Source organism: Etheostoma cragini, chromosome 15 (genome assembly GCF_013103735.1).
Source record: "Etheostoma cragini isolate CJK2018 chromosome 15, CSU_Ecrag_1.0, whole genome shotgun sequence".
NCBI classification, from domain to species: domain Eukaryota; kingdom Metazoa; phylum Chordata; class Actinopteri; order Perciformes; family Percidae; genus Etheostoma; species Etheostoma cragini.
The window spans coordinates 2,353,553-2,372,427 of NC_048421.1; the positions used below are offsets into that span (position 1 = coordinate 2,353,553).

Sequence of the window (18,875 nt, forward strand, 5' to 3'; positions counted from 1 at the left end):
TCTCCCAGTTGGTTGTTGCTACCCTCACTCTAGTTTTTAAGCTGAACAGATCGGCCAAAATATGGCCAACGGTTGGCCACACCACACAAACGAGGGCGACGGTCAAACATGACTTTTGTGGCCGGGTTGCCTCAGTGGATAGAGCAGGTGCACAAGCTTGTGCCTTGACACAGAGGTCCAAGGTTCGAGTCCAACCTGTGACGATTTCCTGCATGTCAGACCCCCCAGTCTCCCCCCATTCTCACCTAGCTGTCGTATCGATTAAAGGTGGAAAAAAGCCTTGTCAAAGTCATGAGTCCCAACGCTGACGGAGACTTTTAATGTGAATAACAAACACTGTTATGTTGGGACTGGCTGTGTGACTGGCGGTGGGACTGGCTGTGGGACTGGCTCTGGGACTGGCTGTGGGACTGGCTGTGGGACTGGCGGTGGGACTGGCGGTGGGACTGGCTGTGTGACTGGCTGTGTGACTGGCTGTGGGACTGGCTGTGTGACTGGCTGTGGGACTGGCGGTTGGACTGGCTGTGGGACTGGCTGTGGGACTGGCTGTGGGACTGACGGTGTGACTGGCTGTGGGACTGGCTGTGGGACTGGCTGTGGGACTGGCTCTGGGACTGGCTCTGGGACTGGCTGTGGGACTGGCTCTGGGACTGGCTGTTAGAGTCTGTGATGTGTCCTGCTGTTCTTACCTTGTGTCACCACCCAGTGGCGCTGCAGGAACACAATTGCACTGTTGACAGTCTGGACTCTACTCCATTGGGCCAACTAATCCACATTTCAGTCTAAATGAACAAACCTTCACCATCCTTTACAGGTACAGACGATGAAGAGACACTCCATCGACCGGCAGATCTATAAAAATGAGTTTCTCCACAAAGAATCATGCACCAATTTAAATCTTGTGTTTACCAGAGATGTGCTCATAGGTTTCTTGGAAATAAGTCATCCAGCAGCAAAGAATAAAAAATGACTTGTCAATAGGGATGTAACTGTGCATTGATTAAGAACTTGATACAAATGTCTAAAGATTACAACCGGTTCAGATAATTTTTCTTTTAATAAAATCAATTGCAATGCAATTTTTGACCAGCCTAAGGCATAATTTAGAGTTCAACTGTTTGACTTCAGACGTCACTACATCGTCTTGGTTTATTCCTTTTTTAAGATTTATTTTTGGGCATTTGATGCGCTTTTATTTTCATAAGACAGATGAAGACAGAAGAGAGAAAAGGGGAACGGCATGCAGCGAAGAGCCGCAGGTCGGTGTGGAGGAGTCAACCTCTAAACATGTGCGCCTGCTCTACCAACGGAGCTAACCGCGCCATTTAGTTAGTTATTTGGATTTCATTGACTTTCGATTTGATTTGATTTTATCCAGCTTTGTCTCCTGGCTAAAGTTAAGCCTTTCCTGAGCAGACATGACCTAGAAAAGCCAATTTGTGCTTTTATTAGTTCAAGGTTGGACGACTGTAATGCTGTCTGTGTTGTATTGTTGTCGGGCTTTTGCAGTTGCTGCCCCAAGACTCTTTAACAAGTTGCCCTATGATATTCACACTAATACAGATGTAGCTCTTTTTAGGTCCAAACTCAAAACGAATCTGTTACTCTGGCTTTTAATACGTAATGGTGGGACAAGGACCTTTGTCTTTGTAACCTTTTCTGATTTTACTGTTTTCTATGTTCACTTTTTCCATTGTATTATGTGTATTTTTGCTCTTGGTTTTTTTAGATTTAAAAAATTAAATCTTTTTTATTCACGGCGTTTCAGCGTGCAGGGTTAGTCGACAAATCATCTAAAGAGGGCAGCCCTACTTAGTGTCAGTCTAATTTAGGGTAATTTTGTGTTATCAACAGCAATCTGTTTTGCAGGCTGTGTGAACAGTTTAGGAAAAATGAACTCGGCGACTCCAAGAAACACCAACAAATGTACACAGTATGTAAAACTAATTAAATGAATAGCGTTGTTGATAATGAACGACCTTGTTGAACAACTCTCCGCTGCCGAGTATCGAGTAAAACATACTCAGAGAGAGGCGGGGAAAGTGAACAAAAGTAGTAGCCATGGCAACAGTTTCAAAATGTTCTTTCTATTCCAAGTAAAACTGTTTGGTTCTGTGAATTTCCAAGGTTCATTCAGACATTATTTACAAGGATATGATTCTATGGAATAAGAAGGAGGATCGGAGTGTGATTTATCTGGAACAGGTGGAGTAGAAGAAGCTCTGGCTACATTTACCTTGCTATGTTTTTGGTTATAAGCCAAAAGCTTCAGTAGAAGAACTAATCTCTGTTTAAAGGAACATGCCCAAACCAAAATATCTCAACATTCTGGTGTACTGGACATGCGCGTGCCAGGATAAACTGGAAGCAGCATGTATTCTCCACCCAATGCCATCAGGAGTTGTCATGAGCCAATCAGGCGTCAGTGTTTGTGTTGCCAAAGGTCGCCTGCAACACAACCCTGCAGATTCCAAACCAAAACGGGTTGTCAAATGTTTCTGGTTTACAGGCTTGAAAATGCCGGAGCCTTGTGAAGGCGAGGTGTAAACATAGCTAATGGATTTCCAAACCAAAACGCAATGTAAATCAGGGCTGCACAATATGAGGAAATATCTGAATGAGATTATTTGGACTGATATTGCGATTGCAATATGATTCACAAAATTGGAGCGAATGATTTTTTTTGTATCATTATTCTCATGGGATTTTTGCGAGGATCTGTACAAAACAAAGATTTTTTTTTCTTAGTTTGTAGGATAAGATTTGTAGACTGGGACGTCTCTGCAGCTGGGACGTCTCTGCAGCTGGGACGTCTCTTCAGCTGGGACGTCTCCGCATCTGGGACGTCTCCGCAGCTGGGACGTCTCTGCAGCTGGGACGTCTCCGCAGCTGGGACGTCTCTGCAGCTTGGACGTCTCTGCAGCTTGGACGTCTCTGCAGCTGGGACGTCTCTGCGGCAACACAATACCTAATTCAGAATGGTCGGACAGATATAGATATGGCATTAACATATATTGCACTAGTCCATATTGCGATTTGATACATTTACCTAACGTAAATGCAGCCTTTGTCTGGCAAAGACAAGTCTGTTCATTTCTGTCCATTTTGCCTGCTTTTTCCACACCAGCTTGCCCCAGACGATGCCTGGAAGTGCCCCTACTGTAAGCAGCTGCAGCAGGGCATGGTGAAGATGAGCCTGTGGACGCTGCCGGACATCCTCATCCTGCACCTGAAGCGCTTCAGGCAGGTGGGCGAGCGGAGGAACAAGCTCGCCACGTTGGTGCACTTCCCCCTGGCGGGCCTGGACATGACGCCTCACATGGTGAGCCGCAGCCACGGCTCCCATCAGCCCACTCTGCAGCCTGGCTGGAAACAGCCACGGCGACCTGACCTGACTCCTCCCGACTTCCTGTACGATCTGTATGCTGTGTGCAACCACCACGGAGGAATGCACGGCGGACATTACACAGGTCTGACAGCTTCTGAGTAAAGACCCGTAGTAATAACAATAATAATAACTTTAATAATTAACTATTCATATGGCACCTTTTGCAAAGGGATAAACAAAAAAATATGAGTTGAGAATAAGAAAAACTAACAATTACATCAACTTTTTAAGATATAACTTAGCCCTGAGAAGAGATTTGGGATAGGATCAGCCTGGGGCGCCCTTGTAGCTCACCTGGAAGAGGGTGTGTCCCATGTACCAAGGCTCAGTCCTTACCGCGGCAGCCTGGGGTTCAAATTGAACCTATGGCCCTTTGATGCATGTCTTCCACCTCTCTCTTTCTCCCTTTTTCATGTCTACATTGTCCTTTTAATTAAAGGCAAAAATGCCCCAAAAATGATCTTAGAATAGGATCAGCCTTACAGCTGAGGACGTTTTTAACATTATTAAATATGCCATTCAGTCCAGACAGGAGAGTGTGATTAATGCTAGTGCTAGAGGCCGGAAAGGTTGATTATAATGATGTCTAATAAGGAGCCTTTTAATTGATTAATTCGCCAGGACATTTTTACACATCAAGGTCTTATTTTCAGCAAGGCGTAAAACAATGCATAACAATGGAGGTCATAACAATGGAGGTCATAACAATTCATAACAATGGAGTTTGATATATGCGTACGCATGGCTGGTTCCACATGTTTTTTTACATCAAGGACTCCTAAACTGACACAAATTAGACTGCAGACCTCAATGTATTAAGATTTCATCCCAGGGTCCACTATCTGATAGGATATGCTTTTAGACGTTTGATTACAGAACGTGTATAACAACCTATGACCAAATTACACAACTTTGATACTTTTGAGGCACCAATTGAATTGCCTCCATAGTATTGAGTATTGAAAAATGCCTTGTCCTTCAGTGCCTAATTCCATTGCCTAAAAGAATAAATCTCATCAGCGTCAGTTTGCCAATAAGCACGCAGCGTGTAGCTACCAAGATCTAATAATGTTTGTGATTGGCCATCTTTTTTTCTTTCTTTTTTTTTAAGATAATATTTTGGGTCTTTTCCACCTTTAATGGACAGGACAGCTAGGTGAGAAAGGGGGAAGATTTCCTCAGACTCAAACTCTGGAACTCTGCGTCGACGCATAAACGTCTACGTAAATGTGTGGCTGTTGTACCAACTGAGCCAACCCGGCCACACGATTGGTCATGATTGATCTTGTGTTACACATCGTAGAGACACGCAGGAAAACCTTAACGTTACGCACAGAGATGTTGTATTTTGAGAAGCTTGACTACAGCGTGCCTCACATTGGTGTAAATTAGCTGGCGGAAAAAACATTTGCATTATAATGTGTATGGTAATTTATTTTTGTTCAAATAAATTTTACAAAATTGGTAATAAAGTATTATTCAGGAACCGGTATCAAGTTGGTATTGACACGTATCAGTGTTGTTTTAACATGTTCTGTCATTTCCTCCAGACTAGCGTGCAAGTTTTTTATGTCCGGTGGTCTTTGTGATTGAAGCCTTCTGCAGGAACTCGGTGGACGGCCAGTGGTACAGCTATGATGACAGCAGTGCTGAGCCGGTGCCAGAGGCGGAAGTGTGCACACGAGGAGCCTACATCCTCTTCTATCAGCGAAGAAACACCATCCCCCTTTGGTCTGCCAGTTCCTCCGTCAACGGTCAGTTTTTTCAAATCTTCGATGTAGAAGGCTTGTTATGATGAGATTGGGTCAGAACTCCTGAAATCTGCCTTACATCCTCTAGACAAAGTATAGAATGAATGGAAGGGGTGTGGGACCATCATTACACCTCGATCCATCATTTACAATTTGTCCTAAAAACATCTGTATTTCAGGCTGCCCAATTGCTTGATGTGATGCTTTTCTTCAGCATCAGTGTTCATTTTCTGTGTGATCATTTCAGGGTTTTTTTAGCTCATAAATGAAGGTGGCAAAGGTGGTTGTCAGTGATAGCAGAGAAAGTCTGAAAGGTCTTCTTTTCCCCATTTCCAGGAGTCACAAAAGCATTCATCTTCACAGTTTCAGCATAACGAGCATGTTCACAGATGGGTGGGTGGTGTTATTATGTGATTATTGTGACATTTTCTGTGACTCAGCGTGATTTTTGTGAAGGCAACAGACATTGCTGTGGAAAGCAGGGGCGTTTCTAGGATTTGAGGAAATGGTGGGGCTTAGTGCACCCGTAGACCAGAAAAACAATCCGGCGAATCACCGCCGGTTGTGCAGTGGTGGGAGTGGCACTTAAAATGTCCATTTGTGGGATGTCCTGTTGTGTTATTTAACTTCAAAATGTAGCACATCTAGACTTTTATTTTACAAGGATTGTTTTCCATCAACTCGTTCATAGATCTCTACATTTCCAATCGCACTTGAAGGCAGCTTCATTTCACGGAGAAAGAGAATAGAGATGTAGGGAATGTGCTTTGTTGTTGCAGGAAACAATCACCTGTTGCCCAAACTCCTGGGCCGTTCAGTGCCTGTGTTTTGTTAGGTGGCAGCCATAGAGGCAGTGATGTTTCCTTTTTCCTGTACGGGACTCTTGCGCCGCCTCAAACAGACTGACGGCCTGTTACATGATTGGCCACCGCAGGGTGATGTTGGGTTGCGTTAAATTCAAAAAGTGAAGAAGCTCTATTTTAATGCTTTTTTATGCACTCTTCACCTTATTTACATTCAAAGTACAAGTCCTAACCATTTAAAAATGGAAATATGTACCTTAAAAACGGTTTACCGTCTAGATTTATTAGGATTTAAATTATATTGTGATGTTCAAAAAATGTGTATGTCTATTAGTTTGTGTGTGTGTGTGTGTGTGTGTGTGTGTGTGTGTGTGTGTGTGCGTGTGTGTGTGTGTGTGTGTGTTCTTGTTTAACTACGTTTGTGGGGTCCAATAACTTGGAGTCCAGTATACTTGTCGGGTCCCGACAGCTTTTGTGGCGCCAAAATGCTGGACGCCACACCTTTAAAGGGCTGTTTGAGGGTTAAGACTGTGTTTTTAGGGTTAGGGTTAGGTCATGGTTAAGGTGGGGGTATGGGGGTAAGGGTTAAGGTTAGGCATAAGATAGTGGTTGGGTTTAGGGTGTGTGTGTGTGTGTGTGTGTGTGTTTGTGTGTGAGTCAGGAGCTCATAAATTATATTAAATATTTTAGCAGTAAAAAAAAAAGAAAAAAGACCTGTGGCTGTAGCCCAAGAACAAATAAATTGACTAAATTAAAATGCAAAAAAACAAAAACACAAACTGTCTCCTTTTCTCCTTTCTACAGGTTCCACCAGCTCATCCACCTCGGAGCATTGGCTGGTCCGGCTGGGGGCGGGCAGTAAGAGGGGCAGCGTGGTGTCAGGAGGAGCCGTCCCGGGACCTCCGGGGCCCCCACAGGCCCCAGAGTCTCCTGAGCTGCTAGTGTTTGGAGATGAACCACCCAAAACAGCTGACACAAGTAGGTACAGCATGTGTAGTATGTTTTTAAATTATCTTGACACTCAGGAGCGATTCCAGGATTTATTTAAGTGGGGTAGCACAGTGGGGACCGTTAATTAGTCAGGGGGGGCCAGGGGAATTTATCAGAATACAGTATAGAAAATCTGCTCAGATATATTGGATTGGGTAGAACAACACAATGTAATTTTTGCTAAATAAAACACATCACATTTTTGCAACAAATTGTACATCCAAATACAGTACACATTTTCTATGGGCTCTTAAGACAAAAATGTGAATAGTTGTCATGGAAACATTAATTGGTCACGTGACAAGGGCTGGGAAGGTTTTTTCACAGAAACATTAAAAAAGATAGTGCAATACACATGCAATACACTTACAACAAACTAGGTAAAGAGAAAACCCTGCTGTATACAGTGTTCAGATAATAGGAAACAGAACAGAAATAAAGTGCAATGCACAATTTATTTATTAAGCAGCAAGTGCTCTACAGTGAGTTCAATATGTTTCTACTTCTAAACTGGCCTAAAAAAACAATGTACACGGTTGCCATGCAATGTATACAATATTTAAAATATATATCCATTTACTAAAGACAGGGATCAGCAGAACAGGCAGCAAAGTACTCTGATCCAGTGGAAGTCAAATCTTTCAAAATGACAGCACTCTAGCCCAATGGATTGGGGGGGATCAAACTTCAGGGGTCCCACCCCAGGACACCCCTACCCCCCTCTAGACCCCCCCTTGTTGACACTGCTGCATATAGAAACCACTTAGAATTGTTTTTAAAAGGTAAAACAAGTATTTTGAAGTTTTAATGATTTTAGTCCTGGTTGACTAACCTGGTGCTAACAGCAAGGATTAAAAACTTTGGGACAAACGCATAATGTTTCCTATGACTGCTCCACAATTAAATGATAACACACCGGGGGTGGTGCTGATTACTGGAGGTAAACTTAAAAAAAGTGCTGCAAATCAACAATCTTGCTTCACAATTAAAGCCACCATGTGTCTCATCATTTAAACACTTTGAAGGTAAAGTAGACATACTATAAGTGAACTGTAGCAGTAGTAAGGTGTAATGTCTTTTCCTCCAGATGGGTTTGAAGCCAAGCCGTTTGTCCGTGGGAGCCAGGGCCGGAGTTTAAGCTTGAGATCACCAACTAAGCCCAAGGAGAGTCTGAGCAAAGTTCTGCCACTGCGCTGGTCTTTTGGCTCCAAGGACCGCATTAGACACCCAGCCCAAACCCAGTCTGGAGAGCTGGTGGAATACCTGGAGTCCGGGCGCCGTCCACGATGTACCAAAGAGCCTATTGTAACACTGGTGGCCACCCCGCCACAACTAAATGCCCAGGGAAGAGCCTTCGAAGTGGGAAAGGACTGCAGCTCGCCCAGCGGTAGCAGTCTTAGTTACACAGACAGACCCAGCTCGGACTCTTGTTACTCCCCCAAATTACCCGAGGGACAGAGCAGAGCGTGTGCGGAGAGCAACACGGGCCAGGGAGTTGGTAATAGCAGCAATTTGAAAGCCAGGGAGGATGGTTCTCTGAGGCAACGGTCGTCCAAGAGAGCAAGGCAGGACCACGGCCGGACCCTGGACCTCCAGCTTCATCTTCACAGAGGGGCCGTTCTATTGGGTCATATCAGCCACAGTGCACCTCCAAGCCGAGATTCCACACTGAGAAGGAACAAGGTCCAGACGGGAGCGACGGCCAGGGCGCAAAAAGACTTGTTACAGATGTCCAATGTTCAACCGGAGGACAGGAGGGGGCAGAGGGGTCAGGAGGGTCGCAGCCACGACAGCCTCTTGTCTTTTTTCAAACCTGGTTTCATGAAGAAAGACATTCCCGGGTCACCAATCAAGGGGCAAGACCAGCGTATGAACAGCCAGGGACAACTGGGAAAGCTGGCAAACAATAACGTGTCCAAACTGTCCCTCTCCAATGGAACGCTGACCACAGCGGCACCAGACGAGAGGAGGGCCGTTGCCAACGTCCTCCCGACCCGCGACGCCCATAACAACCGCAAAGTGCCGCTCATGAACGGAAAAGCCGGGATTCACCACCCTGTAGACATTAAGCGCGCTCACAGCTCCAGTAACATCCAGACGAGGCTGGATTTGACATTTCGCAGGTGTGCGTCGCTGCAGAGGAACGGCGAAGTTATGGCCCCCCCGGCCCAGCGCATCCTGCTGTCAGACAAGCCCGGCTACGCCACTCTGCAGCGGACACGATACAGCACCACCTCCCTGGGTAGGCACACACCTGTCCCTGAATCCTGTTTTTAAACCTGTGGTTACTGCAACACAGAATTGTTAAGAATGTAATTATACATCTGTTTGGCTGTTGTCAAGCACAAAAAGGAAGAAATTACAGCACAGAGTTGAAGTTCTGCTTCAGGTGTCAGCAAGTTTAGCACATAAGCTTAGGGCCCTATGTTACGATCTCAGCGCACTGCAAAGGTGCGTTTAGGGCGTGTGCCAATTGCTATCATGATGGCAGATTTGCTAAGCAGGAAGAACAGATTTTTTGTAGAAGAAACTGATCTGTGCGTGTAGTAAAAGTCCGCGAGCTGATTGTATATGGTACGAGCACGATGCACCAAAAGGCCTTAAAACAACAATGAAATGCTGCGTTACGGACTTTAGAGCAGGTTTTTGTTGGACAATGGCATCCTCACTTTCCGCTGCCTCCAGATAGCAATACGCCAAGAATTTCCCTGCATTTGCTATTTAAAAGACGTGGACGCTGGACAGGAAATTGACAACTGGGTGCAAGATAGAGCCCGTAGTGTCAAACATTGGAAAACAAAGAAATAATAACCTTGTAACCAGCTTTTAAACTGCTCATATTATGCTCATTTTCCAGTTCACAATTGTATTTTGAGGTGATACCAGAATAGGTTCACATGGTTTAATTTTAAAAAACACCATATTATTTTGGACTGCACATTGCAGCAGCTCCTCTTTTCCCCCTTTGGGTTGAGTTCTCTGTTTTAGCTCCAGAGTGAGGCATCTCTGTTCAATCTTTTGTTAGGAGTTGCACATGCTCAGTAGCTAGGTAAGGACTACTAGCCAGTCAGAAGCAGAGTATGAGGGCGTGCCACACTAGCAGCTTACATCATTTGCTAGCTGTTTCCATCATCCATTTTGCCCAATGTCTTTTTTAAAAACCACCTCAAGCGAACATAAAGACTGTTTTGCAAATTTGAAAAAGTTTTTTCGAATTTTGATGTTTCCATCAACAGTTTCTAATGCAATACTTCAAAATGTGAATAGAAATACTGTACGTTGATGGAAATCTGCCTTTAGTTGTTGTTATAAAGATTTTTAAAAAATCATGTAAAAATCTTAAATTTGACCTTCGGGAAACCTGCAGAAAATCTGAAACTAATAACTTTGTATTCATTTCTTTTATGAAGTGCCTCTGTGACTGCGCAGAATGACCCCTAGGACCTCTCTGCTGAGTCCTACGCTCGGCACCCATAGGTGCTCCCAGCAGGAGGCATCGCTGGAAACAACAGTTCATCTTCTTCTCTCTCCCCCCCCCATAGTACTTTTTCTAAGTTCTTACCTGTGTGTGTCTTAAAAACTACATCTATGCAGAGTTGAATTTACTGAGGAGAAATACTGCTGTAATGGGATTTTCTTTTTTCTTGTTTAATTTTACAAAAGCAGTCTACTGTTAATAAGTTTTTCTTTTGGAGTTTATGATGAATGTTTTGACAAGCAGAGGGTGATTTGGTGATTTGCATGTTTGTTTTTTAGCCCATAACACTCATCATCTGTCACATGGTCACGTCACACGTAAAACTGTTAAAACTGCAAACACAACCAACACATGCACTGTATATTGGCTGCTTTAAGAAAAAGCATCATTTGCTTTGCCATATACTATTATAATTTTCATGTTAAATTACTGATGCACTTTCTGTCTTTATTTTTATTTTTGAAATCTATAATTTGGTACATAACCAGAGCTAAGTGACATTGCTAATGAAGGAACAATTACACTGCACCTAGTATATATCCACGACGTTCCACTTATGGGATTGCTCTGTTGCCGCCGGAAATTCTGCCGGATGTCCGTCCCCCTCCACTTCCTTTGTGTTGGCGCTCTAACCTTCGGGGGATTTCCTAGGACTATGATTACCTGTCCTCAGATCTCTGCAGGGTAAATCCAGACAGCTAGCTAGACTATCTGTCCAATCTGAGACTATGGTTACATGGTCCTCAGGTCTCTGCAGGGTAAATCCAGACAGCTAGCTAGACTATCTGTCCAATCTGAGACTATGGTTACATGGTCCTCAGATCTCTGCAGGATAAATCCAGACAGCTAGCTAGACTATCTGTCCAATCAGAGTTTTCTGTTGCACGACTAAAACTACTTTTGAACATACACATGTTCCATTGAAACAAGTATCTTCCCCAGACTATTTTGCAGCGGCACCGTTGCTCCGTCCGGCGCTTAGCACCGCCCGAGATGATTGATGAGTGATGGGTTTAAAGTATCGTCAATAAACCAGAGCACATTTTTCTCCCATCCCTGAATACTGCGGGGACCAGCCAGACCCTCCTCCGAAGTGCTGTGGTTGAGAGTCTGGCATTGCGAGACTACACTACAGCAGAATTGGTGTTTTTTCGTGTTTCAGATAAATATTGATTAAACAATGAATCCAGAACTTGCATCCAACAGATTACCAATCACCGATAAGGATGTGGAAAGGAAACTCCTGAATAATTCTGGCTGGGTACCACCAAAGATTCCCCCAAATAGATTTTATTCCTATTCTCATAAGGTCCCGATCGGATTACATCTTTGAGTCAATATAAATTAGGTTTGGGAAATTTCAGTTACAATGCTGGTTTAGCTTAAATATAAAAGAGATTCTCAGAGAACTTCTGCTGGGAATTGTACAAGCAAGAAGCAACACTCAAATATTTTTTATAATGCACCAGATTAGTGTTTACTGGATGTTCAGGGCCGATAACGATGCCGATTATTAGCAGTTATCCCGCTGAGGTTTAAGTTACATTTGAAATTCTCCTTTTAAGGGTATTTGCATATAACCTGATCGTCGTGTGTTTCATTTTAAAATGTTCAGACCAAACTGAGCTTTCTGAAGTGAGGCCCAAGTTTGTTCCAGAGCAATGTGTAAAGAGATCATTTGGGCCTAAAGTGGAAATATTTCTCAAATCTCTTGGTAATTGTTGGAGCTTGAAATGAATTTACAAAAGTATAGGTTCACAAAAGTAGCGTAAACATCAATCAAATAGTAAATAAATGTCTAAAATGACATTTTGCAAGATTGTCTTTTTAGTAAGAGTGTGGTCTTCTGTCCTCAGAGGGTTATTGAAACCGATATTTGTTAATATATATAATATATTTACTGATATTTGAAACTCATTTGCATTTACATGGAACTCTTCGAGGTGGCCTGCCACTCACCTGGAAGAGCGTGCGCCCCATGCAGGCGGCCCGGGTTTGAGTCCGAAACGAGGCCCTTCGCTGCATGACACCCCCCTCTCGCTCCCTCCCCCTGTTCTAAATAAAGGACAAACCCTATAACATAGCTTAACAAAACAAAAAAATTGTAATCAAATTAAGATTCGGTAAGTTGATAACACAAGTAGCAATGCCGCAGTGTGAAAATATTTGGATACAAGTATGTCTTGCATACAAAAATCATAAATAAATGTTATTGTAATAAGCAAAAGAAATCATCATCCATCATCATCATTTTGTTGTCAGACACTTAATAATTATGATTAATAGTAATCTGAGCCTGTCAGTGGCAAAACAAGCTCTATTGTGAAGGTAAATACACGCTGGAAAATTGCCCTATTGCAGTAACTCACATTGTAGCTTGTTTGGCCGCTGCCGACTGCAGCGATCTCGCTTAATTCTGGACCAATGTCTAAAATGGTTCCCTTCAGTCACTTAGACACAAAAACATATGAAAGTGGAGGTTGAAAAAAAAGTTACCAACCCTTTAATGTGTGAAACCGTTTGAAATAACTCCTTGCTGTGGTTTTTCTTCTGGGTTTGTTCCGTGGATGGATGAAGAGTTTTGGCGACGTCATGAAACAGCAGGTGTGGGATTGTTCACACTTGAAAAGAAACGCACCTATTAACCACCTCAGAAGTGGAAGAGGATTTTCTTTTTGTGTGAGTTTCCACCGCTGCTGAGCGATAATGTGAATTCCTGTGTCTTTCACTGAAGTCTGATTTGAATTATTTCTAACAAAAGAAATCTAACGTTGATGGGACCGGGTTCAGATGCAAAGCTCAGTTTTGCTGACTTTACTTTTGGGATGAAAGAGAGGATTCACACTTTGTGCACACGCAATTATTCCTCTTCTCTGCAGACACACAGGGATGTAATGTGTCCTTAAGGGCAATCATGCATTGTCACGTCCACATAAAGTGTAATGAAGTAGCCACGGCAGCAGCTCATGCTCCTGTGTATTTAGTTCAGTCATCAGTCATAGTCCCATTTGTCCCTGGGGATTATTGAGGAATGTAGAAGTCCACAAAGTTGTTTCACTGTAACTGTGTCCACGTTCTCATGCTGTGTGTGGTTTAACATCTCTGTTTAACAAACCAAAATGAAGGATGTTTCTCAGACAGTATTTGGGAAATATAGCTAGAATATATTTTGTGTATTAACTTTTTTAAAAGTCTACATTTTGTACCTGTAATTATGTAATTTAAGGGCCAGATTCAAACTTGTATGTTTCACTTGACTGTATACAGTCAGACTAATTAAAAGACATTCTGTACGCAGGGTTGAATAGGACACGAGACACAGACTTGTACTTGTACTGGACTGTCTTATAATATCTGCTCAATGTACTGCAAGTTTTATGGATTGCAAATTAAACACAGCTTTTCTCACAAATGAATTGGGTGTAGTTGAATGATTCATGGCCAGAGCCAGTCAGCCTGTGAATCGCCTCATTCCCATCATGCAGCAGTGTTGTTGTTTTTTGTAGGATTGAAGGTAGAGCCGGGCGATACGGGAAAAAATTGAATCTCTCAACATTCTGGAGTAAATACTGTACATTGATGGCGATATTGTAGGGTTGACAAATGATGCTTTCACCAAATATTTTCTCATTTGAGATTTTAGATGAATAATCTAATGTGAGTAATGTGGATATAATGACCAAGTCGGTAAAGGCAGAAAATAAAACAGCTGGTAATTCTAACCCCAATTTTATCCTGTTTTCAAAGTTTCTGTATCAGAAGTTTGGGTTTAACAGTAACAGGAATGGTTCCATACAATGCTCTTTGCAAGTACACTGACGGATCGGGATCAGTACTTCCATTGAATTCTTTATTTATTTTTATTTTTTCCATTTTATAAACCTGACGTCGTCATACTTGGATTCTAGTCAGATTATGAGTTTGATTCTGCTCCATTGGGCTGTGATTATTATTTCAATCGAACCAGGAAAGAAAATGCCTCTGCACCCATTTGGACTACAACCAATCAGCGCAACGGATAGACCTACATCCAATCAGCGCAACGGATAGACCTACAACCAATCAGCGCAACGGATAGACCTACAACCAATCAGAGCAACATAGTATGTGGCGTATGTTGACCACAGGGTTTTCATAGCGCCCCATCTTCTTAGCAACCATCAGGTCCAGGTGATAAATAACATTTTTGCCAAATCCTGTAGGAAGAACAGCTAAAACATCCCTTGGATTGCGCTTCTCTGTTCCTCTTTTAAAATTAATGCGTTGTCAATGTCTTCACATCTCAATTCTTCTGTGGCAATTGTCTTTACCGCTGGAGGAATTAAACCCAAGGCAGATGATGATCCTGATGTACGAGGATTTACAACACTGCTCGAATCTGTTCCACAGTAGCGGTCTGACGTTAGCCTTCACCAGAAAGCTAATGTTAGTTCAGCTAACAGCTAAGTTGGCTAACCGCTAGCTGAGACAGCATGTAAAAGACCCTTGAAAATAATATATATATATACAGTGTATAATATATATGTGTATATGAATGTATATATACATTCAAGACAGGTGTTAATTGGATTCTCTGCCAGATTCAAGCAACTTATCAGCTAGAATGTCCGCGCTAATGAAGGCAGCGTTGCCTGAAACATGGCGGCGTTGGGCATCATAAACACACATTAAAAGGAGCTGGGACTCCAGTGTGAGCGTAATCCCTATACTTTGATTTTACGCTTCATTAATCAAACTTCACAGAAGTAGGCTACATAATTTACAGAAAGGTCAAACTAAACGGCCCCGCCATCAGGAGAAATTAGCCAATCTTCCAGTAGCAAACTGTTGAACAATTCCAGGGTGAATTATTCATTGTTTGAGGAATAGATTCTCACTGTCATTAACTCCTGCTTGGACACCAACCATCTTGTAGAGCAGCTGTCTTCAATGTTTTTTAGGCCAAGGACCCTTTAGCTGAAAAAGAGACCCCCCTACTGCATATATTTTGTACAATTTAGTTGCATATTAAACTGGGTCTGCATTAATGTGAAGGGTGGCCTGAGTCTTTACCCATTGCTTTTTTATGGTGCATATAATGCTAAGCTTTTAAAATATATTTTTTATGCATATTCACATATTTATGTCATGCTTTAATGTTAAAATGTGGCACAGTGAATCCATAAGCTTTACTGTAGCCTATTTGTGGATGGCTACCTAAGCTGTAGGCCAGTAAGCCGATCATCAATGATGTGTACCTTAAGAAAAACATTACCTCCACTAATAATATGTTGGATTCATGTCACTGTGTATTTTCAGACATTTAAACACTATTTTAAACCATTGAACAATAATTTGTTCCACCCTTAGGGGTCCCGGACCCCTTTCGGTTATAAAGAACAGAAATCAGTGTGAATATGGTGCTGTGACTATTCAGTTAATCTATGATGTCTTTTTTTTAAAGATTATTTTTGGGGCTTTTAACTATCACTTTTTATTAGGTAGTGATACACAGACAGGAAATGGGGGGAGAATAAAGTGGATGACACACGGCAAAGAGCAGGTTGGATTTGAACCCTGACCGCTGCCAAGGACTGGACAGCCGACATGGGGCGCAGGTTCTTCCAGGCGAGTGCTCGCTGTCATTATTTTGAATTGTTTTCAGTTTTAAACAGGCTTTTGGGTGACCTGTCTGCACTTACATTTCTTTGGGGATGTTTTTAATATATTACTTGTATCTTTTTAAATGTATCATCTTGTGTGTTTTAAGTAGCTTTTGTTTTATGTTTTATGCACTGATTTCTGCCTTTTTCTGCATCATTTTATGATCAAATGTCTATATTTAGGCTATGTAAAGGCAAACGTGGCAAGTGACAATTTAAAAATACAAATATAAGGAAATAAAACCCAGTAAAGCTCTCTCACATTCTGTATTGCTTTCAAATATGTATTCTCCTGTAGATCAACACTGACGTTGGGTTGTTTTGATATGATGTCTTTTTCTCATTACTCGTAACTCTTTTTTTTATTGTGCACTCAGGAATTTCAGTCAAACTGGTGTTTGTTTATAGATGGATTGGTTTGGTTGTTTTTTTGTGTCTTTGTGGCTGTTTTGTGTCTTTTTGTAGTACTTGCTCTTTTTGCATCTCGTTCTGTGTCTTTTGCTTCTCATTGTGTCTCTTTTCAGTCTCTTTGTGTCCTTTTGCATCTGTTTGTGGTTGTTTTGCATCTCTTTGTCATCACTTTGTGTCTTCTCGGAGTCATGCATCTTTTGTGGCTGCTTTGTGTGTCTTTGTATAATCCATCCATGGGTACGCCTCTACAGTGGCCTTCATGCTATCTTTTACACTTTTATCACAACTTTTCATGTGCCAGGAACATGAAAGGCTAGCTCAGGGATTTCTCCGGACTTGCTGCTTTCTGTGGTTCCCACACCGACACAAACATTCCCAGTTTGGTGGACGCTGAGAGAAAACAGCTGAAAACGAGCTTTGAAAGCGAGAAATCAAAGCGCTTTGGGCAGCGACGGCCACCGGTCGCCTGTTTATCTGCAGCTCTGTCAGAGCCCTGCATTTTTATTACAGACCGCTGGGGCAGATTTGAAATCTTATTTCATGGATTGTTATTCTACACCACAGGGTATTATAAAATAATAACTACGTATGCACCGCAGACTCACAATATATGTAAACGTTGAAAGGACATTAAATGTTCTGCCTCTGTTTCCTCCAACAGATATCTCCATGTTTTTGTGTTTATTTTCATAAATTATGTTTTTTTTTGTGCAGCCAATGGAATATAAAACTAGTGTACGTTTTTTCCAAATGGCTTTTATCTGTTAGTTCAGCTAACAGCTAAGTTGGCTTACCGCTAGCTGAGACAGCATGTAAAAGACCCTTGAAAATAATATATATATACAGTGTATAATATATATGTGTATATGAATGTATATATACATTCAAGACAGGTGTTAATTGGATTCTCTGCCAGAATCAAGCAACTTATCAGCTAGAATGTCCGCGCTAATGAAGGCGGCGTTGCCTGAAACATGGCGGCGTTGGGCATCATAAACACACATTAAAAGGAGCTGGGACTCCAGTGTGAGCGTAATCCCTATACTTTGATTTTACGCTTCATTAATCAAACTTCACAGAAGTAGGCTACATAACTTACAGAAAGGTCAAACTAAACGGCTTTTAAAATGGCTTTTATCTGTTTTCACAGAATAACTTTTTAAATGTTCTTAATGGCTTTCAACTCAATTTCACCTCTGTCCACCCGATCATTAGGCCTATTTCATTTCATAAGTACCCATTTCACACAATAGGTCCACTGGCAGAACAAAAGGTGAGCAACTTTGACTGACATGTCCACGCTGGGCCTCGGCAGGGACAGAGCAACGTCAGCGTCATGCAGACCTTTATTACCTCCATCACAAAGTGGATCTCGCATCAGGGTTTAGAGTGAAATAATTGCCTCGCTGTTTCTCTGTTTTAGGTTAGGTTGATTGTCTCCATGAATAGGGAATAGCCATGCGAAGGCCATGTTATCCTGGCTTTATTCTACCCCTCTGTTCTCTTCAAGATAATGGATGATAGCCTACTTTATTCCTGCCATCACATTTGGTGAAGCGCAGATGTCTTGTGCGTTTTCCCACTGTGAAAAGCTGAAGAATAACATTTTTTTTTAATCTCCTGGAGCAGAACAATTAAAACACACAGCAGGCTACAATAGACATGGCAAAGTGTATATTTCACATCAAATATGGCTAGTTCGAGACACACAGACACATAACTGCATCGCAGCATCACTAGCTATCAGCCACAGAGACAAAGCCAGTGAGACATAACAGAGCCGTATCGCACACTTTTTCTTTCTTCACAATACAACACGATATATGACAGAATGCAGAGTGATCTCTTCTTTTGTGGCTGTTATGCCAGCAGTTTTCTCTTCCTATTCTTTCAATAAAGAATCACCATTCAACAGTAAAACCAGTGGAGGAAATGCTTTAGAACACAACAATAAGCAGCAGAACGTCTTCTAAGATCCACTAGCTGGGCTTTTACACGCCGTCTGATTAACCCCTGCAGCTGTTTGTTCCCGTTTGAATGCTGTTGCACTGTTGAATACAAATGTTTTGACATTTCAGACGTGTTTGATACAGACTCAGTGACGCAGCACAGACACAGCCACAATACAGACAACATTACAGACATTTAAAAAGATAGGACCCAAAGTGTTTTCTGTTCGGAGGATGAGCCGCTACTTGTGGCTTTCTGGGTCAAAGTCACACACTACACACAACACAATGACATGCACAATAAATACGGATTGCAGATTGCCACATAAAGCAGCTAATACATAGAAAACTCTAAACTAAAAAAAAACTAAAAAACTCTGCAAGTCTGACAAGGTCTCACATTGTACAGTAAGTGAAGGTGAAGGTACGTTGTTGTCACATAAACATACATGTGGCTAAATTC

At 42.2% G+C, this 18,875-nt stretch overlaps 2 protein-coding genes across 3 annotated transcripts in view; both read left to right on the forward strand.

Moving 5' to 3' along the window:
* The window catches only part of usp43b (ubiquitin specific peptidase 43b), an 81,387-nt gene extending 70,302 nt beyond the window's left edge, over positions 1-11,085 (forward strand). The window contains exons 12-16 of one of the 2 annotated variants that reach the window (XM_034893890.1): positions 3,128-3,470; positions 4,984-5,142; positions 6,747-6,920; positions 8,020-9,174; positions 10,343-11,085. In XM_034893890.1, coding sequence (XP_034749781.1) covers positions 3,128-3,470; positions 4,984-5,142; positions 6,747-6,920; positions 8,020-9,174; positions 10,343-10,353 — 1,842 coding nt within the window. In that variant the 3' untranslated portion in view covers positions 10,354-11,085. Of the gene's footprint in view, positions 1-3,127; positions 3,471-4,983; positions 5,143-6,746; positions 6,921-8,019; positions 9,210-10,342 lie in introns of those variants that run through there. The other variant, XM_034893889.1, reaches the window with a different exon arrangement.
* grb2b (growth factor receptor-bound protein 2b) overlaps positions 6,451-18,875 on the forward strand; it is a 54,088-nt gene continuing 41,663 nt past the window's right edge. The window contains exon 1 of the mRNA XM_034893909.1: positions 6,451-6,463. The gene's annotated coding sequence lies outside the window, so the exon portion shown is untranslated. The remainder of the gene's footprint in view (positions 6,464-18,875) is intronic.